General features: G+C 40.1%; 2 protein-coding genes across 6 annotated transcripts in view; one reads left to right on the top strand and one right to left on the bottom strand.

Moving 5' to 3' along the window:
• The first annotated feature begins 755 nt into the window (after positions 1-755).
• Positions 756-17,619, top strand: sev (sevenless). Of its 3 annotated transcripts, none has more exons than XM_065489905.1 (34): positions 756-1,153; positions 3,647-3,703; positions 6,739-6,889; positions 7,354-7,577; positions 7,846-7,965; positions 8,333-8,486; positions 8,544-8,660; positions 8,790-9,087; positions 9,143-9,355; positions 9,574-9,893; positions 9,997-10,319; positions 10,381-10,581; positions 10,709-10,898; positions 10,977-11,147; positions 11,210-11,374; positions 11,509-11,678; positions 11,741-12,142; positions 12,246-12,518; positions 12,575-12,759; positions 12,820-13,076; positions 13,136-13,336; positions 13,389-13,630; positions 13,694-13,841; positions 13,899-14,143; positions 14,209-14,572; positions 14,627-14,827; positions 15,073-15,306; positions 15,369-15,615; positions 15,672-15,777; positions 15,917-16,111; positions 16,170-16,594; positions 16,768-16,904; positions 16,960-17,219; positions 17,270-17,619. In XM_065489905.1, the coding sequence occupies exons 1-34, from the start codon at positions 968-970 to the stop codon at positions 17,321-17,323; spliced, it is 7,236 nt and encodes a 2,411-aa protein (XP_065345977.1). In that variant the 5' UTR covers positions 756-967; the 3' UTR covers positions 17,324-17,619. The 3 variants fall into 3 exon arrangements, with proteins under 3 accessions (XP_065345977.1, XP_065345976.1, XP_065345978.1); XM_065489904.1 differs by having other exon boundaries at positions 7,846-8,109; XM_065489906.1 differs by lacking the exons at positions 756-1,153; positions 3,647-3,703 and adding an exon at positions 5,451-5,471 and having other exon boundaries at positions 7,846-8,109.
• An 80-nt stretch (positions 17,620-17,699) lies between these two features.
• The window catches only part of LOC135943413 (protein FAM177A1-like), a 166,400-nt gene continuing 161,360 nt past the window's right edge, over positions 17,700-22,739 (bottom strand). The window contains exons 2-5 of one of the 3 annotated variants that reach the window (XM_065489933.1): positions 19,111-19,192; positions 18,566-18,730; positions 18,256-18,420; positions 17,700-18,199 (exon numbers count right to left, since the gene is read on the bottom strand). In XM_065489933.1, coding sequence (XP_065346005.1) covers positions 18,086-18,199; positions 18,256-18,420; positions 18,566-18,730; positions 19,111-19,179 — 513 coding nt within the window. In that variant the 5' untranslated portion in view covers positions 19,180-19,192 and the 3' untranslated portion in view covers positions 17,700-18,085. Of the gene's footprint in view, positions 18,200-18,255; positions 18,421-18,565; positions 18,731-19,110; positions 19,333-22,739 lie in introns of those variants that run through there. The other 2 variants (XM_065489932.1, XM_065489935.1) reach the window with 2 other exon arrangements.

Here is a 22,739-nt window from a genome sequence, read left to right as displayed (position 1 = left end):
ATATAAATTGAGTGATAGCCAGAGGAACCGATATTGATATTAACATGGGAGAAAATCCTGTATGCAACACCCTTCCATTTGCCTCCCTTGCATTTAGGGGTGTATCAGGATTTTCAGATCTTAATGTATGTAATTATTTCAGTAATAATTAGAAACTCATCACAGAACTATGAAATGGGAAATTTTTAAATTAAGAAAAATAATGCTAATTTTTTTTAATTATCAAAATTACTGTCTTTAACACAATATTAATCATGAAATTGGCACCAATTGCATATTTCTGATAAAGGTTCGTCAATTTGCCTGACATAGAGAATTTAGAGTTTGCCTGGTTCAGAGTTGTTCTAATTTTGCCCCATTCTGCTGGTATATTCTTCATGAATTCATGTTACATAATTTTCCAGTGAATAATTATCATAAGAAAACGACTCTTTTGTGATCTTGTACTATTTGTTATCCTGGATGATTTATTTTATAAAGTAGACATTAGATAAATTATAGTCTCGTACTGTATTAATTAATGCTAATTTTAATCTATTGGCCATTTTTTACTAATTTTGCCTATTGGTTTTAATTTCATTTTTACATCGCTGGACTAAATTACCGACTCTGACACACATTACTCCCATTATTTGGTAACTGCCGGCCGCAGGGAGTGAATACATGCCTCCGACCTCGCATTGTAGCGCTTTCTGTCGCTAGCTCACAATCAGCTCTCCTACAACATGCTCTCCTCTCGCACCGGCGGCTGTGGCTACTGGCTGGAAGCTCACTCGGAGGCTGTCGCTCGCTATCACTGTCATTCGTTCTCTCGCTGCCGGTCGGTGTGCACTGTACGCGTGAACGTGAACTCTCCTTTCGGACACTCTCGTGTGACGAAAAGTTAATGCTTTTCCATCGTGTTTCGAGTGTTGACAACGAATTCCAAGATTAGAGCCTCGGACAATGCTGGACCGTTTTGACTTTGATGCGACGCCCGAGGACGACGACACATCATTGTTATGCGAATTATCCTCCAATTAAGTGCGAAATGGCCCTGTGCTGGCGATTGATGTCATCGCTGGTGCTACTGCTCTTGTGGACGATCTGCACGTGCCACGGCCTCATCGTTGACACCACCATCAGCGAAACTTGCATTCTGCACTTCCAACAGGTACAGTCATACGTTATGAATAGCATGTTTTTGTATGCATATTGGCAACTTTGTGCAGTTTTGTCATACTCGAAAGTTGCGGCAGCATTTTTAAGGAAAACCCACCTCTGACCTTTATCTCACCTACACCTAACCTATTTGTCACCTTCACCTAACCTATTTGTCACCTATATCTAACCTACATACATATATTTCATCTATGATAAATGAGTGCTTTTTTCTGCTCATTATTATGTTTCATAAAATTTTCGTTTCGTTCTAATTCATAATAAAAATAATTAATTTAGAAATTAGATAGACAGTACAAACAAAAATTTAGCGAGAAAATTATTTACATTGATGATAATTTATTCATAATTGGTATAATGTGTGTTGATGATTAATTTATAATACATAAGTCAATTGAACATACATAACTCTACTAAACTTGTGTGTAAAAATTTGTAAATTAAATATTTTTCATTTTCTTTTTAATTAAAAATTGGCATGCATGACGTGATCTGTTTTTAAACCATCTTATTAATTTTGACGTTACGAGACACTTACATTATTGATGATGCTATGCATTTGTAACAAATAATAATAACAAATAAGCAATACCACGGATCGTCTTCCGAAAACCCCAAAAGTGCAAGGGTAAAAGCGGATCTAATTTGTTTGACCGCAGAAGCGAAACCCCGGTGATTTTAAACTTCCACTTCCACCTCTTGTGCAAGGGAAGCAACGTTCCGCAAAGGGGATTGTTTGTTTCTCGTTGAGCCAGTGTGCTACCTGCCTGTTTCCTGTCGGTACGCGGCGTGATTCCACCCAAAACGCACCAGTTGATGGTCATCAGAGGAGAGCAAAACGCAGGGATCGAGAGAACGGGCGGAAGCAAAGAGAGAGAGACATGAATGGGAAAGGCTGCCGAAGCCACTGGTCCGTAACGGAATCAACCGCCGCCGCCGCTCGGCCAAAAAACATCACCCTTACCGACAATGAGAGCAGGTGGCAGGCGGGAGGCCAAATCAGGGACCACTAAACGGTCGCGTTTTTGCCGCTTTTAAAGGATGAGAGTCACCTGCGTTACAATATCGGTCCTGATTTGTATGGGATCGCGTGCGCGAGGGGTTTCTGGGAAAAATGTTAAGAGATGAGCACCTTTCCGTTGATAGTAAATTTTTCATTGATGCAACGCGGGTAGATTTTGACTAGATTCCCTCTTCAACTATGGACGTATGCTTTGTCAAGCATTTACCACAGTCTCAAACTGTTAACAACAATCACTTATATACAGTACTTATCAATTTTTTGACCTGATGACCGACCGCAGAGCTCAGCGCAGGTTAATGTTTTACACATCCACTTTAAAAATCTTGATAAATAACTATAATACCAATTAAATCATTTTTTCTCTCAAAGAAATCTATCAATTTCCCCTGCTATTACCATATCTTGTCAAGGCTGTTGTATTATTTCCTTGTTAATAAGCTTGATTTTTTTAAACTTTTAAAATATAGAAAATTATTCGATTTTTGGTCAAGAATATGGATCATTGCCAATAAATTAAAGCGCCCGAGTTAAATAAGTTTGTTTATTAGCCGTTATCAAGTCGGAGCAGTTTGTCTGATAACAAAATTTTTCTGGCAGTTAGGCGCCGCTTGTCATGTGGTCAGCGCCTGGGTGCTCGCGCTTGCTCACATAATAGCCGGCTGAAGATGCAAACAGTGCGTCTGAGTGAGTGAGTGGCTCCTTGATCGCGGCCGCCTTTTGCAAGTCTGACCTCTCTTGTGAGATAACCAAGAGCGTTTATTAAAATAATTTTCCCTCAGAATACTAGATGGTAATGTGTACTCTTCAAAGGACCTTTTTATATAGTAGCGTGGCTCAAAAACAAATTCTAAATTCGTCTCTTTCATCAAATCACGAAGTCCTCAGCAGGTCCAACTTATTTACTGAATTTTCCTTTGATCATTTGCCCTTGATCATTTTATAGTTTTCAATAGTTCAAATTGATTCAAAGGAATCCGAAATAAACAAGCCGTTATAGACTCTCATAATACCAAAACGGTTTTTAAAAATAATTTTGTCGATTTGCCATTGCTTTCGACGGTTTATGGTAGTTATCTTAAATCCAAAATATAAGAGTAAGAGTCAATGATGCAGATTGTGGATCAAGTTATGGGGAAAATTAAAATTAATGTCCCTGATCTCTTTGACCCTCACACTTATTTGTGCAAGACGTGAACAAAGTTTTTTCCACTTGCACAGTGGTGAAGCCTATGCGTTCCAACTATCTTGGAACCTCGCTGATAGTTTTATAATGTTTAAGCATGAGATAATTTGTATTTTACAGTATTTGATTGATAGTTTGGCGATAAAAACAAATATCTCATTTATGTTTTGCACCCTTGGCAACAACTATAATCGTTTCACCTATATATAAACAAATTGCCTAGTTAAAATTTTAATTTGGGATATATTAACAACGATACATCTCTCCTCTTGTTTCAGAACAAAAGTGGGGTCACGACTGACGCCGAATGTGGTGACCAGTGCTATGATAAGGAGGTGAGTGGTTATCAAATGTTTATTTTTCAACTTTTTTGGCCGCATAAATCATCTTTGACACGCGGTTCACGCATATAGAGCTGCCGCTCGCGGGTCACGAGTTAAAATTTAACTCATCGTTTCGTTACTTCGTTTGGAAATTGTGAGGGGTAAGCCTCAGCTTTGATATTTTGCTTTTGATTTTTCCGTAGCACCGCACACTGAACCAAACAAAACAGCCTTAGGGTGACGAGTGACGCTCAGGGAAACGTTTTTCTGTTTTCAAATTCAATTAGTCGAAAAACATTCCTTGATAGGCATTTCCTCTTCAACTCATGCTGTAGGTGTCCGGCTCTCGAAAAACACGGCTATTAGACTAGCGTAACGGACGAATTGATTCCACCCTCGCGTTGTCATTGAAGCGTAATTGCGCGGGTTGTGTGAAAAAGGAAGCGGCGACGGGCATCAGGGAGGAAGCGCGCTCAGCACACATAGGTGGGGTCGGGGTCGCGCACTCACTTTGCCAGCCAAAGACGAAAGCAAGAGTCACACAAATCGAGCCAGCTCCACTTTTACCCGTGATGGGCCGCAGTTCTTTTTTATTATTGTGATTAGAGCCCGTCTGCGCGCGTCCTGCCGGGAAAATGGGCCCTCTGGTTCATATGTGTGTGTGTGTGTGTGTGTGTGCACACGCACCAAAGGCTGGCTAGCGATGCTCTCGCCGCTTGAGTATAGTTTGCTGCACAATTGACAATGCGCGCGCGGTGCTGAATAAATTGCACGTTTCCTGTTTTGCAGCAGTTGCGACGGGTGATCTGCTCCACGGCGTTAGCTGGCTGCACTATTGCTCTCATCAAACACGCATCTCCAAGCCCATAATACAATTCACGCAGCGCGATCGCGCGCCGCAGCCCAAACTGACATAATTTAGATCACTTATAGTAACGAGAACTATCTACAGTACACTCGTACATTTTCTAGGACCAACTTTGTGCTATGTTAATTATTGCGTTTTATTTTGTGAGTTTCATCTCGGCTGCAAAATTCAATTTATGTTAGTTTGCAAGAAAAATATTAATAATTTTCATTTAAAAGATAGAAATACATGAGCTGCATGCCCTGATTCGTACTCTTTCTATTCCGTGAGAGTTTAAAGGCCAAGCAATTCGCATATCGCTTGTAAGTGCTACTGTAGTCAGCCAATGTGTATTTGTGGCATGTGCAGAGTCATTGTAGTGTCGTTTGATGTCCAAAGTATTAAATATTATACGCTGATAATAAGAATAATGCATGTAACAAATCTTGGGAATAGGGCATCCCTCCCATCTGTTTTAACAGGCGAAATACAAGACAACTTATATCTGCTTGTGATTGTTTTTTCTAACCAGCCTTAACTCCAAAAATGGGGGCGTCAAAAAGAAAGAAGAGTGAAAAACTAAAAGTGGTAGTTGTTAAACATTCCACCCACCAAAACTTAAACCCACTATAGTTGGCGCGAAAGTGACTCTAACCATATGGTTGCGAGTGTCTTTTTCCCAAAGAGAACCTTGTTAGGGCAGACGGAGATGCGTGTAAAAATGTTGTACATCGTACAATGTGCACTCGTCGCTCTAGCGTGTGTTTGCGCGCCTGTTCATTGTTTGTTTTTTCAGAGGGGTTATGAGCAGATTTGAATGCTCTGCTGCCATGTCTGGCCCCTGGTATATTTACACACAAACAATTAGGACCAGCGTGGTTTTAATTGTTGTTTTTTCTTGTCGCTCCAGCTGTCTCGTAAAATGGATTGATTGTGAGAATTTTTTAAAGCTTTCATAAAGATCGTTATAAAATATGATCGTGGATAGAACACTTCTTTTCTTCTTTTACTACGCACTTGAAAACTCATGTGTTTGTTAATTTTTTACTGCAGCGTAAATAAATTGAACTTGTTTGCGGGCTTCAATCGATTTAAGATGGTTATAGTTTTATAAAATATCAAAATGCTGGTGGCTCAAAGTGATATTTGGTGATCAAACAAATCCCTACTTAAATGGGGGTCGTACCTATTTTGTGGCTCTCACAGCACCCGCCTAATTTTTTGTGCACGCCATGTGTGTCATATAGGTAGAGGTGCAAGCAAGAAGTGAGTGTATTTTGTGGAAAAACAAAAGCTTGAAACGCCCAGCGCTCAAACATCCTGTGCGTTCGCGAGCAGTCGTTGGCTGCAAGGGTGCGTGGTTCAGTTATGGAAATATTAGTCGCGCAAACACTTACCTGAAGATCAACAAACATTTTGAACACCTTTCCCTAAAGACGCGTCACACCTGTGCGGGAGAACGTACCGATTCTACAAAATCTTCCAATTTCCTCGTGTTTTTTATAGTTTACAATTGATTAGTATCAAAATTTAGTATTACAATAAGCTCATGAATTCGGGATGCAACCAGCAGTTGAAACAAAGTGAGCAGAAATATGGAAAAATACTCTACTCGCTACACAGAGGAAGCTGCATTTCGTTCTTCAACAGTTATTACAACTTCGCGTGTTTCTGTCTTCATTTTCACTATCAAGCGATTAAATGTGTTAAAAAATTTGGTGACTATGTGGTAATGCTGGTTTGTCATTAGCGTTTGTTTATAACGTGTATGTGTTCTATGTGGATACTGTTAAATATTCTCGACGTGTCTGATTAATGTATCAAATAACTCTGGCAATCGATGATCAAACCGCAAGCGTTTTACTACTCGAAAAAATCGCGGCTCATCTCCCCTTAAAGACAAAACCGCAATCACCGCAACACAAGGGTGGGATGCATTCTATTTCAGAATATAAATCCTGTTTGCAAGCGTGGGAAAGTATGCATAACCTGTCTGGTTTTTATCCTTTTAAAACTTTCTGATCTCATTTTTAAACGACTTCAAATGTTAAAAAGTTAACTTTTTAACCTATCAGACAGAGGTTTGTTTGAAATATATGAACATACGCCTGTTGTTTGGCTACAAGTCCAGTAACAAATAGTATAGTAAATCTCGAGGTTACACACATCATGTATTTTATTTATGGTTTTGTGTTGGCAGATAAACCGTGGTTGCTCGGCGTGGACACAAGCCAAGAGATCAAGCTGCCGACATGCGTGTCATGGTACTCAGGACCTTTTGCCACCTCGGGAACTCTTCTGCGTCATGAGCTGCAATTACGCTCTGAATCAGTATTTTCAGCATCTCAAAGGTTGGTATAGTCCTTATTCTAAATTATTAGTTTTGAATGAACGCCTGCCAGCTTGTTTTTTCAATGAGCGAGTTGATAGAGCTGTTCCACAGAAAACGCTGCAGAGTAAAAAGTCGTGGGCGGGCGGCAAATTGTTCCCCCCTCTGCCCCCTGCTGGCATGACAGAGTGCAGACGCGCGCTGAGGAGAGAAATTGGATCGGGTTTCTGCTTGACACAGTCCATGGGCTACTTAACTTTTAATTAGTCTGATCAGACAAATTGCCCCTAACTATGCGTGCTTCATAAAAGCTAACGCTCGACGCCGTATTTTTCCTTATAAATTGGACCAGTTATAGAATGAGTAATTGAGTTTATTACAAATTCTAAAAACAAATTCTCTGAGAGACCACTCTCAGTACCAATTCAAATAAAAATTTACGTGTGTTCAATATTTTGAGCTGAAGTGCTGAATTACCTTTGTTAGATGAATTGGGCTACCCCTCCACTCCAGCCCTGGTTGCTGATTCCCTTGATTCTACTTCCCTGAGTCTTGAGTGGAATGGCGTTGGCCAAACGGACACATTGTACGGCATTCAGTGGAAGTATGAAGAGGTACCGTCTTCAAGATGGACCTACTGCTGCAACCAAACAATGCTACCAGGCACAAGCAGAACAATTGACAACTTGGTTCCGTACACCAAGTACAGGGTAGGCCATTTCAATTTCTGTGGTGATTATTTAACTATTTGTATATATTTGATAAATTTACCAAAAAAAACGTCATAAAGGAGGAAAGCCTTATGTGATGATATTGAAACGTTTCATAAAAATAAAATATGAAAGCTTTCGTTTCTCTTACGTATGTAGATTCAAAATGAATAAAATTAGCTAAATTGTACTTTTAAAATTGATTTCTAATAACTTTAGACAATTTTGAGGAAAGTTTGATTTGATATCTCTTTATTTTAACTTTCAGTTTCGAGTGGCAGCTTTGGTGTCAAACCATTCAGTCTTCCCACAGATGGTGCAGTTTTCTGAACCAAGCGTAGTGATTGGAACCAAAGCGGCGGGGCTGCCTGCATCGGAACCTCAAATGGTCAGGGCGGTGGCAGTGGACGCAACACACGTGTCTGTCACTTGGTTGCCCGGTGCTTTTTCCAGGGGCCCTGTGTTGTCTTATGTGTTGTATTTGAGTGAACTCCCCTCAACAAGTAACCAAAATCCCTACTCGGCTGTCAAGGTAGTTGGACTTGTCATTTGTATATGTGACTTTGGGAGCGTTAAATTAACATAATATGGTTTACAAAATGGCATTAAAATAATTTGGTGCAGTAGAATGCATGAAATTTGAAAGTACTTGGACTTAAAGCAATTTTTGGGTATGATTGTTAATTTTGTTGGTATTGTTTTTACTTTAAATGTTGATACCTTAGCCTGCCTTTGTAATTAATGCTTCTGTGTAGGATATACCTGTGGTAAATAATGAGGAACCCAAAAACTACTTGTGGCAAAATGTACCCCCTGGCCGTGACTACTCTGTCAGTGTTGCTGCTAGAAATTGGGAAGGGGAAGGGCCGGCCACCACCGCCAATGTTTCAACCCCAAAGGAACCTGAAGGTTTAAAAATAATTTCAAAGCTGTTTTACAGAGTTTAATAATAATGTCTGTGTTCAGTTTATGCTGGTGAAAATGCTCAAGTGCTATTGTGCACAGAAGACGCTATTTACAAACTGGAGCTAGATATCATCGGAGATATGACTAAGGTTTATCAATCAAGGAACAAAATTTTGGGTAAGCAAAAATGAAATTAGAAACCAATAATTTAGCTAAAATATATTTAATAATTTTGCAGAGAGTTATTGTTCTATAATTTCAATTCCTTTTACTGATTATTTGTTTCTTTTTCTCTTTATTATAAAGGCTGTGCTGTCCATTTGCGTCACAAGATCATTTTCTTCTCGGACATGAGTGGCTCGGTTTTCCGTCTTCCACTCATGGACCAGTCAGAACCGATGCTTGTTGTTGGCCGTGCTGTGCTTGGGTTTGAGCCAACATCTTTGAGCGTGGACTGGCTGAATGGCGCTCTTTTCATTGTTGGGGAGGCTGACCAAGCTAAGTGGTGCATTTCAAAGTGCTCCTTGGATGGCCAGGGATTGACAGTCACCCTTGCTGGCCTCCACTCAATACCACGACAGCTTCAAGTGGATCCTTACAATGGGTAAATTTCTTGTGCGTTTGTTAAGCATTTAGTAAATATTGAATCCTTTGATCAGTTATATGTTTTGGATCATGAGCAATGAACAAGGAGATGATGGACTGTACCGGTTGGACCTCACAGAACCTAGCAATGGAGTGAGACATGGGACAAAGCCCGAAATTATCATTGATAATGCAAAGATTGGAGCTTACACTGTTGACCATGCTGGTCTCAGACTATTTGTCGCTGATGAAAGGCAGAACACTATATTTTCGGTGTCTCTTGATGGGTGAGAACCTTTTTCTACAAAATAACATTTTTTCCTTATTTGGTATCCAGAATTTTAATTGTACTGCAACTAGCAACTTAAATATAAACAACATTAAAATAAGATATAAGGAGAAATACAGTATAATTATTTTCTTTAAAGCGCAAAACGCCTTAAATAGACACTGATACTGTGCCGCCAGACAGATTAAACAGAACTATGATTTAAATGAATTGCAGCAAGGAAAAGTCCAACATAAGACAGAAAACGCAAGAGGCTGAATTCAAAAAGGTCATTTCGCTGGTGGCCGTCAATGGTCTGTTCTTCTGGACCGATGGCTCTCGCATCAAGGGGGAAGAGCACAACCCAGTCGACAAGCTATACTTCCACCACATCTTTCCCCATGAGACTTCCACCAAACAGTTCTGCATGCTCAGTCTATCGCAACCATCACAGCGAATGCCTGTCCCTGTAAACCCACCTAATTCTCTCCAGGCAATTTTTGGCTATAACACTGCGAAGCTGGCCTGGCAAGCTCCACATCTTGTTGCTGGACAAGGTATAATATTTATGCAATTTTTTTATTACATGCGTTATGCTTTAGCGTGCTTGTAATCTAAGATTTTACTTTTGTCAAACTAAAATTTGATTGGAAATCGCAGGGAAAGGTGCTTGGCAGAACTGGTCGTATGAAGTGCAAGTCACAAATGAAACTGATGGCTCAATCAGCACAATCCGCAATATTCCATCCACCTCGCTGACTCTCTCCCCTATTCAACCCTTCACCCACTACACCTTCAGGGTTGGTGCTTACACATCCTCAGGAAGAGGACCCTGGTCGAGTGAGTTCCATGGCAGGTCCTTCAGGGCACCTAAACCTGGCCAAAAAGAGGTCACCATTGTTTGGGGCACTGAAGAAGGACTTGTCCAAACTGACACAACTGGCGACAACCTGGAAACCCTAGTACACTCTGATTTGCTCAGGGTTAGTATATGAGTTATTGGTTTTCGCGTTACATTTTTTATAAATTTATTTGAAATCATAGGATCTTAACACAGCTCTATTCGTGACAACGGTGGCTTGGTTCAAGGATATGTTGTACTTTTCTACAAACTCCTCCAAAACCATGTGGTTCAACACAACTTCCAAGGAGCACGGTCTTGTCGCTGGAGTTGATTCTGCTGGCAGTATTGCTGTTGACTGGCTTGGGAAGCGGTTGTACTGGTCAAACCCTAAACAGTCTATGGTAAGAATTTTTAATATGCTAATTTATCTTATGAATTTGGATTAAATATTGAACATGAAATCTTAAAAATTATATTTTTAAATATGAGCTAAAGCTCTAATTTATACAAAAAATATGTTTTCTTAAGATTAAGCGTTGTGGCCTGAACGGAGAAGACCCTGAACCTCTTCCAATTTTTGAAGTGGCTAAGGAAATTCACGTTGATTCCCTCAACGCGTATATTTACTGGTCGACCAGCTACACTGTGGCCAGTTCAAGACTCAATGGCCAAAACAAGACCGTTTACTATTCAGCGCAACTTTTCAGTGGAATGCAAGGTTTGCTTTGCTCATAAAATCCAATAACTATATAAATATAATATGAGAAAGGGGTGTCAAATTTATTTTTAATTGCAGTCATGGGAATCACTCTGGACACAGAGCGCAGTGTGATATTTTGGATCGTCAGGAGCAATGACGGCTCCATGCTGTATAAGGCACCCATGTCTTTAAGCAACCAGAAGGATGTGAGGCCTAAGGTCATTGAACCAGAGCGGGCAATTAGTATCGCCAACCCAATTGTGCAAGGCAAGCGAAACTTGATTCTCTTTTTTTCCATTAGTTTTAAATAAATGTTCTCCTTGTTTCAGGGCCTCTCTGTTATTTTAGTGACCATCTTCTGTGGCTTCAAGATGGAAACGTTGCAGTAATTTCTGACACCAGTGGTGGAGGAGCGGCAATCATCTCAGACTCGCGCCTTTCAGGACTTTACGTGGTTGCCATTATAGATCGCAGTACTCAGCACCATCCAAAAGGTGATTATGATATTTCTGAGTTATATCAAAAAAGCAGTTATTTATTATATGAACTTATAGATAAACTATATCAGAAGAATCCTAAGTTTCAATACACTATTATATGTATAGCAAAAAAATATTTTTCATTTCAGATGTCACTGAAATAAATGTGATTCCAAGACCAGTAGACCAGTCTTCAATTAATTTTTCTGGTGCCACTGACAATGTCAGCCTCAGCTGGGATCACGTGAAAAATGTGAACTATGGCAAAGTGTTTTATGAAGTCAAAATTACCAACATAAGAAGTAAAACCCAATACCTGGTAAGAAAACTTGAAAATAAGTGTTCATTGAATGGTTTTAACCAATAAGGATTTTGTTGCAGTTTGACACTGAGTTCAATTGGGTTCACCTTGGCTCAGTGGCTCCCTCATATACACCAATGAGGATTAACATCAGGGCCTACACATACTGGGGTTCCTCTCCAAGGGAGGCCCCCCTCACAATATTCACTCCAGCTGCTGCTCCTTCAGCGCCTCAATCACCAAGAGTCTTTGTTTCCCTTCATAGACCATCACCTGTGAGCACAAATGTTACGGTCAAAGTAATCTTCAGGTGGAAACCCCCACTAGAGCCAAATGGTGTGATCCTAAGCTACCGTCTGAGAATTTGCAAATGGCTTGATCCTGGTGATAATGATCAGGAATGTGAAAACATCCATCTTGAAAGCCACATATTTGAATATGCCATGCACCACTTGCTCACATATATGGAATACAATTTGCAGGTAATTGTTTTCCTATTTGAAATGTTTCCAATAAAAAAGATATTGTCCTCCAATTAGGAGAAATTATATGTATTGTGAATTATTTTACCATTATATTAAACAGATTTGGGCCAGCACTGACGCAGGAGAAGGAAATGGAAGTGAAGTTGTTTGGCTAGACACAAGTGTTGAGAAGCCTGTGCCGCAACTTCTGGTGGTCAGGAAGGAAGAAATTACTGTCCTTGATCTGGACACGTTAAATACCTCTTATGCCATTACCTTGAGAGATTCCGTGTCAGCCGTGACCTACTTAGCTTCAGATGAAGTTATCTTTTGGCTCAGCAAAGAGGGCAGGGAGATCAGTAGCTGCAGAATTAACTGCAGTAACCCAAGCAAGGTAAGCTTAGATTTTATATAACACAAATTAACAGTTTTTCATTTTAAAACTCTTAGGTACATCAACTTGTAAACCCTGGGTCGAACCTGGTGGTGGATTGGGTGGCTCGGAAATTGTACTGGTCGGAACAGCTCATAACTGAATCTCAAATTTGGTCTATGAACTTGGATAATGTAAAAGCATCCAAGTTTTTGGTCCGGCCTGGTGCCATATCTGGGCTGCAGGTTTCACCTCATTCAAAGTAAGCAGATGAGGTTATTATACTGTCTTTCCAATACAAAAATAACTTTTGTCCATGCAGTGAGATCTTTTGGGTCGAGGACAATGGTCAAGATGTGAAAATCATGCAAAGTAGCCTGAGCAGCCCAGAAGGAACAACTTTCTTGTCCAATGAAAGCAACTGCAACTGCCCCAAAATCTATATGCCAGGTCGCCCTTTGGCCCTTGATGTCGCGACAAAGAATCTAATATGGACAGACGAATTGAAAGGCGAAATTTGGTCCTCTGACTTGGATGGCTGCAATTGTGAATTGCTGGCAAGCCAAAACATGACTAATGGTTAATTTTTAATCAAATGACACTCATCTGCTTTGACTAAAATTATTTATTCCTCACAGGCCTCATAGTCAGTTCCTTAAGCTCGGACACAGAAAACGTTTATTGGCTAATTGCCAGAGATGGAAGGGCCTTCTCATCACCCAAGACTGCCATTGTTGTCAATGACGGTGCTTCACATGAGAGTCAAAACTTTACATTGGTTGCCAACCAAGGCGTTGGTCTTATAACTGCCATTGGATCTTACCTGCAACCCTTCCCAGGTAAGATTATTTATAGTGTCTCTTATGTACTACTTAAATAGCTCATAAACAGAACCAGACTGTCTGAAGTTGCCGCCTGATGTGACGCAGCAAGTGGTTCCAAAATTGTCATCCTCTACATCTCACTCGCTGACTCTGTTGCTTCCTATTTGGGAATCGATTGGCGTAGAGGAACATTGCGGTGGCACTTCCCAATCTTCTTCTCACTTTGTCATATATTATTACCAAACTTCATGCGAGGAAGATACACCTTCAGCATGTTATGTGCAGTCTCTAGAAAGCTGCAAGTACATGGTGCGCTCTTATGATGGGTGGTATAGTGTGCAAGATACTTAATGTTTCATTTTAACTTTGTAGGAAACTTATGAAACTGCAGTGACCATTGAGAACTTGGAGCCATTCTCTTGTTACGGCATTTTCTTGGCTGCCAGTAACCACTATACTGTTATTTCAAACGAACCACCGATTTTTGGCAGTCCTTTGATTTTCAAAACTGATGAAGGAGGTAAAGTCCTACTTATTGATTTCCATTGATATTTCAATTTTTTTCTTGGTCTATCAGCACCCAGCGAAGCTAAAGACGTGAGGCTCCAAATGCTTAGCCCTTGGTCAATCAGAGTGTCCTGGTCGCCACCATTGAACATACGGAGTCGTTCTATTAAGTATGATGTCCTGTGGAGCACTGATGGTACAGGATTTACGCCCAGACAGTTTGGGGAGCTGCCAGTAGACAGTTCTGAGCAGTATGGTTCCATATATTCCGCTATTTTAGACAAACTGCTGCCTAGTCAACTATATCAAATCAAGGTATAAAATATGGAAGTATAGGTATATAGGCTTGAAAATTAAACCTTGCGTCTATTTTATAACAGGTGAGAGCCTCTTCAAAAATGAATCATCATTTGAGGAGCGAAACACCGCCAACAGAAGTCAAGACTCTACCAGAGCCTGGAGACATACAACTGGTGAACGCAGACACTGATAATTTAATTGTCAGTTGGGATAGCGCACTACCCGAATCGGTGGCTGGCTACATGAAAATGAGATATTCGATGCAGTTTGCAAAACTTGGAGGGAACATGTGGCAAATCATCAACGAGTCATCGCCTGGCCAATTTGTAGCCAGAAATCTGGCGCCAAAATCAAGTTACCAATTTCGTCTCAAACTGTGGTACACTGAGAGCGGTCAGCCTGTAACCTGGCCTCAAGACAGCAGGTTTTCTTTTGAGACCTTAGGTATATAATTTATTTTGTTTGCTGGGCTGCTGAAAAACAATTTTCTTTTCTTAGTTGATCGCCCCAGTGCTCCAGGTCTACCTTACGTCACATTCTTGCCTGTTGGGAAGCACCAAGTCTTGTGGCAGCCTTCCAAGAGCAATGGTGCTGATATCGAGATGTATATTTTGGAGGGGAAAGAGGTGGAGCAGCAACGGAGTGCAAGTAAAACGAGTGCAACTGAAGGACAGTGGTCTCGCCTCTACAATGGAACTGGTGTGTATTCTGTAATAGTTTCTAACTTGATTGGGGTCGTTTAGGTAAAATATTACTCTGAATTACAAGCTAAAAGGATTTTAAATTGATGTGCCTGCCAATCTGATGACAATTTTCCATTAATTATTAGGCCAATAACTTTTAAATGTGATTGTTGTCTTACATTCCTCTGTAAATTAACAATTATACAGTAACAACAAAAATGATAATAGTAATTACGGAATTAATCGCATCCCACTTTGTAGAAAACCGCTGGCTTGGAGATCTTCAGCAAAACACAAAATATGTCTTCAGAGTGCAAGCCTACAACGCATATGGCTGCAGCAACTGGAGTCAAGTGAGCAACCTCTTTGACACTGCTGAAAGCGCTAAGATGAGTGGAGGAAGTGCAAACCCAATCGGCATTTTGTCTTTTGGACTGCCACTCCTGATGGCATTGTGCCTCTGCACAATCTCCTTAATTGCAGTATTTATTTGTGGTAAGTCTCGAAATTAAAAGCTTTACAAGTTGACCCTTATTGGGTATTTTCCATCTTTTCAGTTTGTCCAAAACGAAAAAGCAAAAGAATGCCTAGTCCAATTGTGCCGATCAGTCGGCACAACCCAGATGTTGAGCTGGCGACCCTGCGCGAAACGCCGAGGGGCAGCAGTGGCCTTCCAGTCATGCAGCACACAAACGCTCTGTACATCTCATCCTACTCTCTCAGCGAGTCAGCAGGAGAGTCAACTGAAGACAATTTGCTTTCATCTGGGGACCTCGAAATTGCTGCACTGCAGCATATCAGAAGGTATGGGCTAACATTTTTTACATGGACTGCCTGGTATTTAACTAGAGACATAACAGGGACCAAATCAAACTGACTTGCTTCCTGGGCAGCGGAGCTTTTGGCGAAGTTTATGAAGGCGAGGCCATAGAATTGCCTGGAGGACAAGAAAAGGTTGCAGTCAAGGTGAGTATTTTTAGCTCTCATATCGAACCTACGGTGTGCTCTTTGACTGTTAAATATGAAAGTAGGCAACCTGCTCATATGCTAAGTCGCGCAGGCTGCATACATGCTACTTTTTACTAAGAGTTTAACTTTCCCATAGACACTAAAGAAAGGCGCCACAGAGCACGAGAAAAGAGAGTTCCTGAAGGAAGCTCAGCTGATGAGCAACTTTCGCCACGAGCACATTCTGCAAATGCTGGGAGTGTGCTTGGACAAAGAGTCAAATTTCATTGTGATGGAACTAATGGAGGGTGGAGACTTGCTCAATTTCCTTCGCACAAGCAGACCTCTGACGGTATGTGAAATATCAACTTGATCAAAGTGCTAAAATCTCAATCTTGTCAAATTTGCAGAGGTCAGGCGAAATGACCATGATAGATTTAGTGTCAATGGCGGTCGACGTGGCGCGCGGATGCCGCTATCTTGAGGAGATGCGATACGTCCACCGCGACCTGGCGTGCCGAAACTGTCTGGTGTCGTTTGCCGGCGCCAACAGAGTCGTCAAGATTGGTGACTTTGGGCTTGCCAGGGATGTGTACAAAAACGACTACTACCGCAAAGAGAGCGAAGGCCTGCTGCCCGTGCGTTGGATGTCGCCAGAAAGTTTGCTGGACAGAGTCTTCACTACGCAAAGTGATGTCTGGGCCTTTGGGGTCATCATGTGGGAAATTCTCACCATGGGCCAGCAGCCATACCCTGCCAGAACAAACCAGGAGGTCTTTAATTATGTTACCGAGGGAGGCAGACTGAACAGACCCACCAATTGTCCAGATGAGATGTGAGTTATTATTTTCAGAAGCTGTTGCAGCAATATAGATTTTAATTAAGTGTTTTAACATTTGCTCAAGGGATAAAGCATGTTAAATTATTTCAAATACAATTTAAGTTATGTAACCAGTTACTTAACAGCTTGTCCCATTTATCTGAAATGTCTTCCTATAAAATTTCTAGGCACTCATTAATGGTGAGATGTTGGCATACAAGCCCTAAGTGCAGACCAACGTTTAAGAATTGTCTGGATATCCTAGAAGAGCTTAAAGTTAAGGTTGAAGAAAACCCAGCTCCCCTTGCAATGAGCGACACTTTTGGTAATGCTAGCTTAGCCTTAAAAGATACAGTAGCTCATTGAGGATTCATATTCAGGTGACCCCTCAGCTGTCGATGGTCGCTGCAACCTACAGCACCCTGCGGTGGTCTACCTCCCTCCCGAGTCAAAATCGTCTTCGGCGGCCAGCACCGACACAGGCAAGTACCTGCGCGTGGTATCGCCATCCCACTCGACCGAGTTTGACCCAACCAAAGACTCAGACGGCTATGTGACCCCGTGCATGCTGCCCTCGGGTCTGCAGTCGAAACTCAACCGATCTCTGGCAGCTGGGGAGCAGTCGCAAGAGGAGCGCTTGGTAACTAACTGTGTTGTGCACAACCACTGATTTTGCAAGTGCCTTGGCAGCTCGCTAACAAGTACTACTTGGTGTTGGAAGGCCACCTACAAACCTCCAGTTGATTCCAAAGTGCCAGTGATACTCGGTCTTCCGCTGCAGACTACAAACCTGATGAAATTGGTGGCCAAAATTTGATAAGCTCTACATTAAGATGCATTTCATCTAATTATTTTAGGCTGCATTTATCAGCCTGATGTTGTGATTGTTAAGTGGCGCTACAAGTTCACCTAGTGTGCTCCAAGGTTTATTATTGAACAAGGAGCAAACAACGCATTTAAAGTGGGACCAAGTTTTGTCTGTCTTCCGCGCAGTTTGTAAATTACTGTTAATTAAGAATAAATTCCATTTTCATAACTAAAAAATGCAACATAATTCATTCCCTAATCAAAATACTGATGGACCTCGGTACGCGCTGGGTTTAAATTGAAAATCAATCTATTTATTTTACCAATGCTTGACGTAGCAGTGCATAGTTTTGGTTTATTCTTACGCAGTAATATAGCCTCTGCAGTAAAAATGGCGTTTAGTACAATTAGCCTCTGCCTGCATGGACACTACATTCGTAAAATATGAAAAAGAGATCCATATATTAATAAATTAAAATGAGTTATAAGAGCTTATTCTAGAGCATAAAAGATGCGTACAGTACTACCCCATCTGTCTGTAAACGAATATTCAAAATATTTTTGACATTTAGAATAGTATGTATGGTTGTTTGTTTCAATATCATCGGCAGCGTCACTCACACAGTGTACGTTTCTTGGTAAATGCGTGGTGTGAAAAGGCATGTTGTCACAGTTATGCGAGTAGAATTAATTGTCAGATCAGTACTTGGGTTTCGACTCCTCAACTGGCTCTTTGGTTGTTGGCTCATCCTGCTCAGCATTTGCCTTCCAGCCGCCCATCTCCAGATCTTCCTTCTTTTGCCTCTCTTCCTCCTGCCAAATTTAACACTCATTGAAAACCAGCCTTGCTAAAGTGCATACGCACACACCTCTTTCATGGTTCTCTTGTACTCCTCAATCTCATATTCGTATTTTGGGCGAGTGATTCCAAAGAAGTTTGCCAGACCCTCTCCGAGATAGTCGCAAGCCTTGAGGACCTGTCCTCCAGCCGACTGAGTCTGGTAAAGCAGCCAGGGACCCCAGGTCAAAGTGGACTGAGAAAAATTATGGATAAATGAGACAAATATATTGAATACGACTTCAATCAATTTGGTAGGAATGGAATAGCTTGAGAGATAAAGAGACTGATATAAAATCGTTTTAAGTTTACTAACTGTTGACAAAACAATATTTAATTACTGGGTCAATGGGTGTTGTCTTTGGTGCAGCATCTACTTCAAACTCCTCATCATCGCTGAATTCCTCAACAATCCCATCACTGCAGTGAATTATTCTGTGCGGCTTGCTGATTTTGTAAGCTGCTCCACTCAATCCCTCAGCAGCACATTCGGCTGTCGTGTCGCCCTGAAATTATTCTTTCTTCTATACATTCCACACATAATGACGCTTTTGCACTCGTTTGTATGTGTGCATGCCTGACTAAAAGCGTTAAAATGGCATTAAAATAATTATATGAATCATTAGCTGGCGACAGAATATTGATTTCCTTTCGTGTCCACTTCGCTTTTATATCAACCCACATCAACACGCTAAATCGCTCCAATACAGACTCAAATAAATTATATCTATCATACATAATACACACAATCATGAAACAGATGAATATTTAAAATTAGATCAATCATTTTTTGGCAGGAAAGTTAGTGGATTAAATTAAAAACCAAAAGAATGTAAAATTAGGTAAAGCTAAACTAAGATAGGACATGCAAAGAAGGGTTACTTACAAGCAGGGCACTTACTACAGTGGGTTCAATGGCCTGGTGGGCCACAATCGGATCTTCCAGTTTCTTCATTTGGGTTTCGCTTTCGCTTACGTTGCTTGTTCTTCTCGTCCACTCACTCTTTGCTAACTATGATAGTCTCTCTTCAGCTGAAAAAGGTGAGTCACAGGCCAGGAGAGGCAGAACACAAGAATTATTTTGTGCGCGTTTATTCTACAGTTGCCAGCCGCAACCAGTTACTAATCAAAACATTACACAACGTTAACTGCGCATGCGGGAAGAGGGAAGAGCCTGTATTAGTTGTAGTTAGCGCGCAAAAGCGAAAAATCCAACTCACTGTTCGGTTAGTGGCGCCTTGTAGCGCCTAAGATTAGAAATAATTCAGCTTAATAGATTTGAAATGACAATGAGAACAGAAATTCATTTACTGTGCACTATAAGTTGTAAAGCGGGAAAATTAGCTATGAAGAAAATGAAAAAGAAAATAATCCTAAATATATTATTTCATTAATAATCTAAAAACCACTTCAGTGAACTTCAACGCTTTTCTGAAAAATCACGTTACGTTAACGTTAAACTAATTATATCAAGCGGAATAATTCTAATTTTGGTTGCGGTAGTGACGCAGTATCCGCTATAAAAAACTCAAAAGCACTACTACAAAATTCTGCTACATAAATTAATGGTTTTTTTACAGATCACTTTAAGCAATCAAAAAGAAAAAGATCATACTTACCATTATTGAGTGGATAATAATGTTCTATTTATTAAAGATCACCGCATTAAGCAATAAATAAATTAACAAACAAAAACAGATAATTAAAACACGCAAAGATATGATCAGCTATCCCTAGATTTTAACTTATACCATTATCGGGATCAAAGAATTTGATTCATATTTAATTTTAGGAATTTCAGAGAAAAATATTGAGGTATATTAGTATACCTCAACATCTCAAGGATTTCCCGGATTTCCAAATATTTCAATTTTGTCATGGGAAAATTTTGTGATGAGAAATGCTCTAATAATTGCTCAACGGGCTAAGAGTCGCACCGGGGCCGACTCGCTACTTGCTGGTTTGCACCTTTCCAGCATGCATGATTTGGCTTAACGGGACGAATGTCTAGCGTTTCAATGCAGTCCTCGATGCGGAGGCAAGTAGCCCTTGAGTGGGCTGGGTCCCTGTGCGACCTGGTGCGCCCATGTTAACAGTTCGCGGTGTTATTGGGACCCGGGTTTCAGCATTCGTGCTAGTGCAGTGCGCGCCCTTCCCGGTCCTCGGACAGGGATAAAAAGAGCAAAAAAAATAAATAAAATATTTTAGAATTAATATCGCACTCCTGTATTGGGGGAAGCTACGAATTTTATGTAGCCGATGCAACCTTCATCTCCATCAGATAAAAAGGTCTTAATCTAAAAGTGGCCGCTGATTAAAATGCAATGGAAGGTTATGCACCAAAAGCATCGGTTCAAAGAGTACTGAAGCGTTCAATTTTAATTAGATTGATCGGTAATGCCCATCGATTTCTTTGTCTGTTATTTCATGTCCTCCTCTACTAAAACCAAGTTAGTCTTTTGGCCTTGAATTTGAATGTAGATTAGTTTTATTGTTCTCATGACTGTGTCCTTTATACGCTTCACTTGCAAAGTCCCGAGAGCATTAAAATTAATTCAAGTGCGTAAGCAGATATTGATTTGCGTCACTTGTGTTAATTAATTCATATTTTTTGCTGTAGGGCTAATTGTTACTTTCAGATGATAATGGAACGCCGGACTGTCGAGGGTCGTGCTTTTGTCAGGGGTCGCTTGACTCTTTTGACCTAAAAAGAACGTATTATTTTTGTTGTTTTCTGCTATTATCATTTTTTGGTCCACGATAATCTGAAATAAAATTTAAACAAAATAAGTGGAACGTCTCTAACAAATAAGTAATACAGCAGAGAATAAAGTCTTAAATGAAAAGATTCACACAGCTAATAAAAATACAAATGCGCAGCGCTGTTTCAACATTTATTGCAAATTAAAGTTATTCTATTAACATTGTAAAGAGCAGAAGAATCATTTTTATCAGATGACACTATAGTTTCATGCGCAAGAAGTGTGATTTATTGCTTAGCACGATATCAAATCAATAAACTTTTTCCAGCTGCTTGCTTATCATACACTTGGAGAGAGCGCTGGAAATTATTGTGCTAACTTGGACGCTTCTCAGAGCCATTATTAATTATTTCAGTGTGCATGCACCCAATACCGTATGTGCAGAATCACAAGAAAGCTGGTAATATCGACAGAGGAAATTGAGCCGTATTTAATGTCAATAATATTATGCAATGAGTTGACGCGTATTCAACTCCTCCACAGCAGGATATTAGTCAACAGCATTGATGGAAACTGCGACACAAATAAGTCAATTATAACAATTAATTTTTATTTCAACCTTTATTCTCGAACGTCAGCAATATCATCACAGATTGAGCAGCTTGTTTTATAAGCCCGTAATTAAAAAATATTGAAAAAATTGTATTTTTTGATATCTTTCGACACATAAATATTCTTCAAAATCGACAACGGCAGTTTGCACTTTATTTAATTATTCAACTGCTATCTTAAATTTAATTGATGGTACACCTGATTAAATTTCACAAAAAAGTGGCTTCCCATGATATGTGAAAATCCGATTTTATTTTCATTGGTGAATTGGATTTGTTAAGATGATTTTTTTTATCAATTATCACTGGAGGTCAGATTATCATGAGGAGCACACGCGTCAAACAGAGATTGAATAGGGTGTGTATTATTATTTTAGTTAGAAACAAATGGTGGGGTGAAGGCCTCGAGATAAGCATAGATGTTCACATATACGGGGAATTACATCGCATAAGCTGCATCTAGCGAAATCTCAAAACCTTTGTTTATTTGCGAGCACAAGCAATCAATACGATAGGGCTTGGTAATCGCAAAATTTGTGTGCAGCCGCTCATAAATGGGTTCAAACTTTTCGAGATTTGTTCAAAGCACGAGACCTTGACTTTGAGTGAGTGCAAGTTTGAGATAAACCGGTGAAAAGCAGAAAGAGAATTCGCTCTTAAGTGCTTTGGAGATATGTTTAAAATCAAATTTAATATAGATAATAAATCTTGTGCAATAATTCCTGTCGTAAACGCACGAGGTGACGTAATTAATTCAAGATATTAGAAGTATGAAGACTAAAAATATTCGAATTATATAGCTTTAACTTTTTGGAAAATGTCTATTCGCCTATCATACCTTTTAAAGGTAGGTAGATTTTAATAAATATTTATTTGGCTGATTATTTTTTCTCTTTATTTTCCTTGTGAAGAAAATAATTATGTACAAATGGTATTTTTGTCACTCTAGTTTAATTCATATTTTCGGTTATATGTTTTGGATTTGGATGTTTAGCCGCTCCATAAGGAAGAAAATACGTCACGAAAGTTTTCTAACACCTAAATTACCTCTATTGGCACTTATAATTATCGGCGGAACGGTTAGAATCCAACAAGCTTTGCTCAAACGGATGACAAGAGCTCTCTGATATGTTAACTCTTAAAAGCTATTATTTCCTCAAATGCGCCAATAGGGCTATCAATAAATTGATTTAAACTATCGG

This window comes from Cloeon dipterum, chromosome 4 (assembly GCF_949628265.1).
Source record: "Cloeon dipterum chromosome 4, ieCloDipt1.1, whole genome shotgun sequence".
In the NCBI taxonomy this organism is placed as follows: domain Eukaryota; kingdom Metazoa; phylum Arthropoda; class Insecta; order Ephemeroptera; family Baetidae; genus Cloeon; species Cloeon dipterum.
This window is presented reverse-complemented; position numbering and strand designations above follow the sequence as displayed.

Coding starts and splice junctions, on each gene's coding strand:
- sev (XM_065489904.1), top strand. CDS start 968: ATGCGACGCCCGAGGACGACGACACATCATTGTTATGCGAATTATCCT. Junction 9,088..9,142: donor CAAGTGGATCCTTACAATGG/GTAAATTTCTTG, acceptor TCCTTTGATCAG/TTATATGTTTTGGATCATGA. Junction 12,519..12,574: donor ACTGCAGTAACCCAAGCAAG/GTAAGCTTAGAT, acceptor TAAAACTCTTAG/GTACATCAACTTGTAAACCC.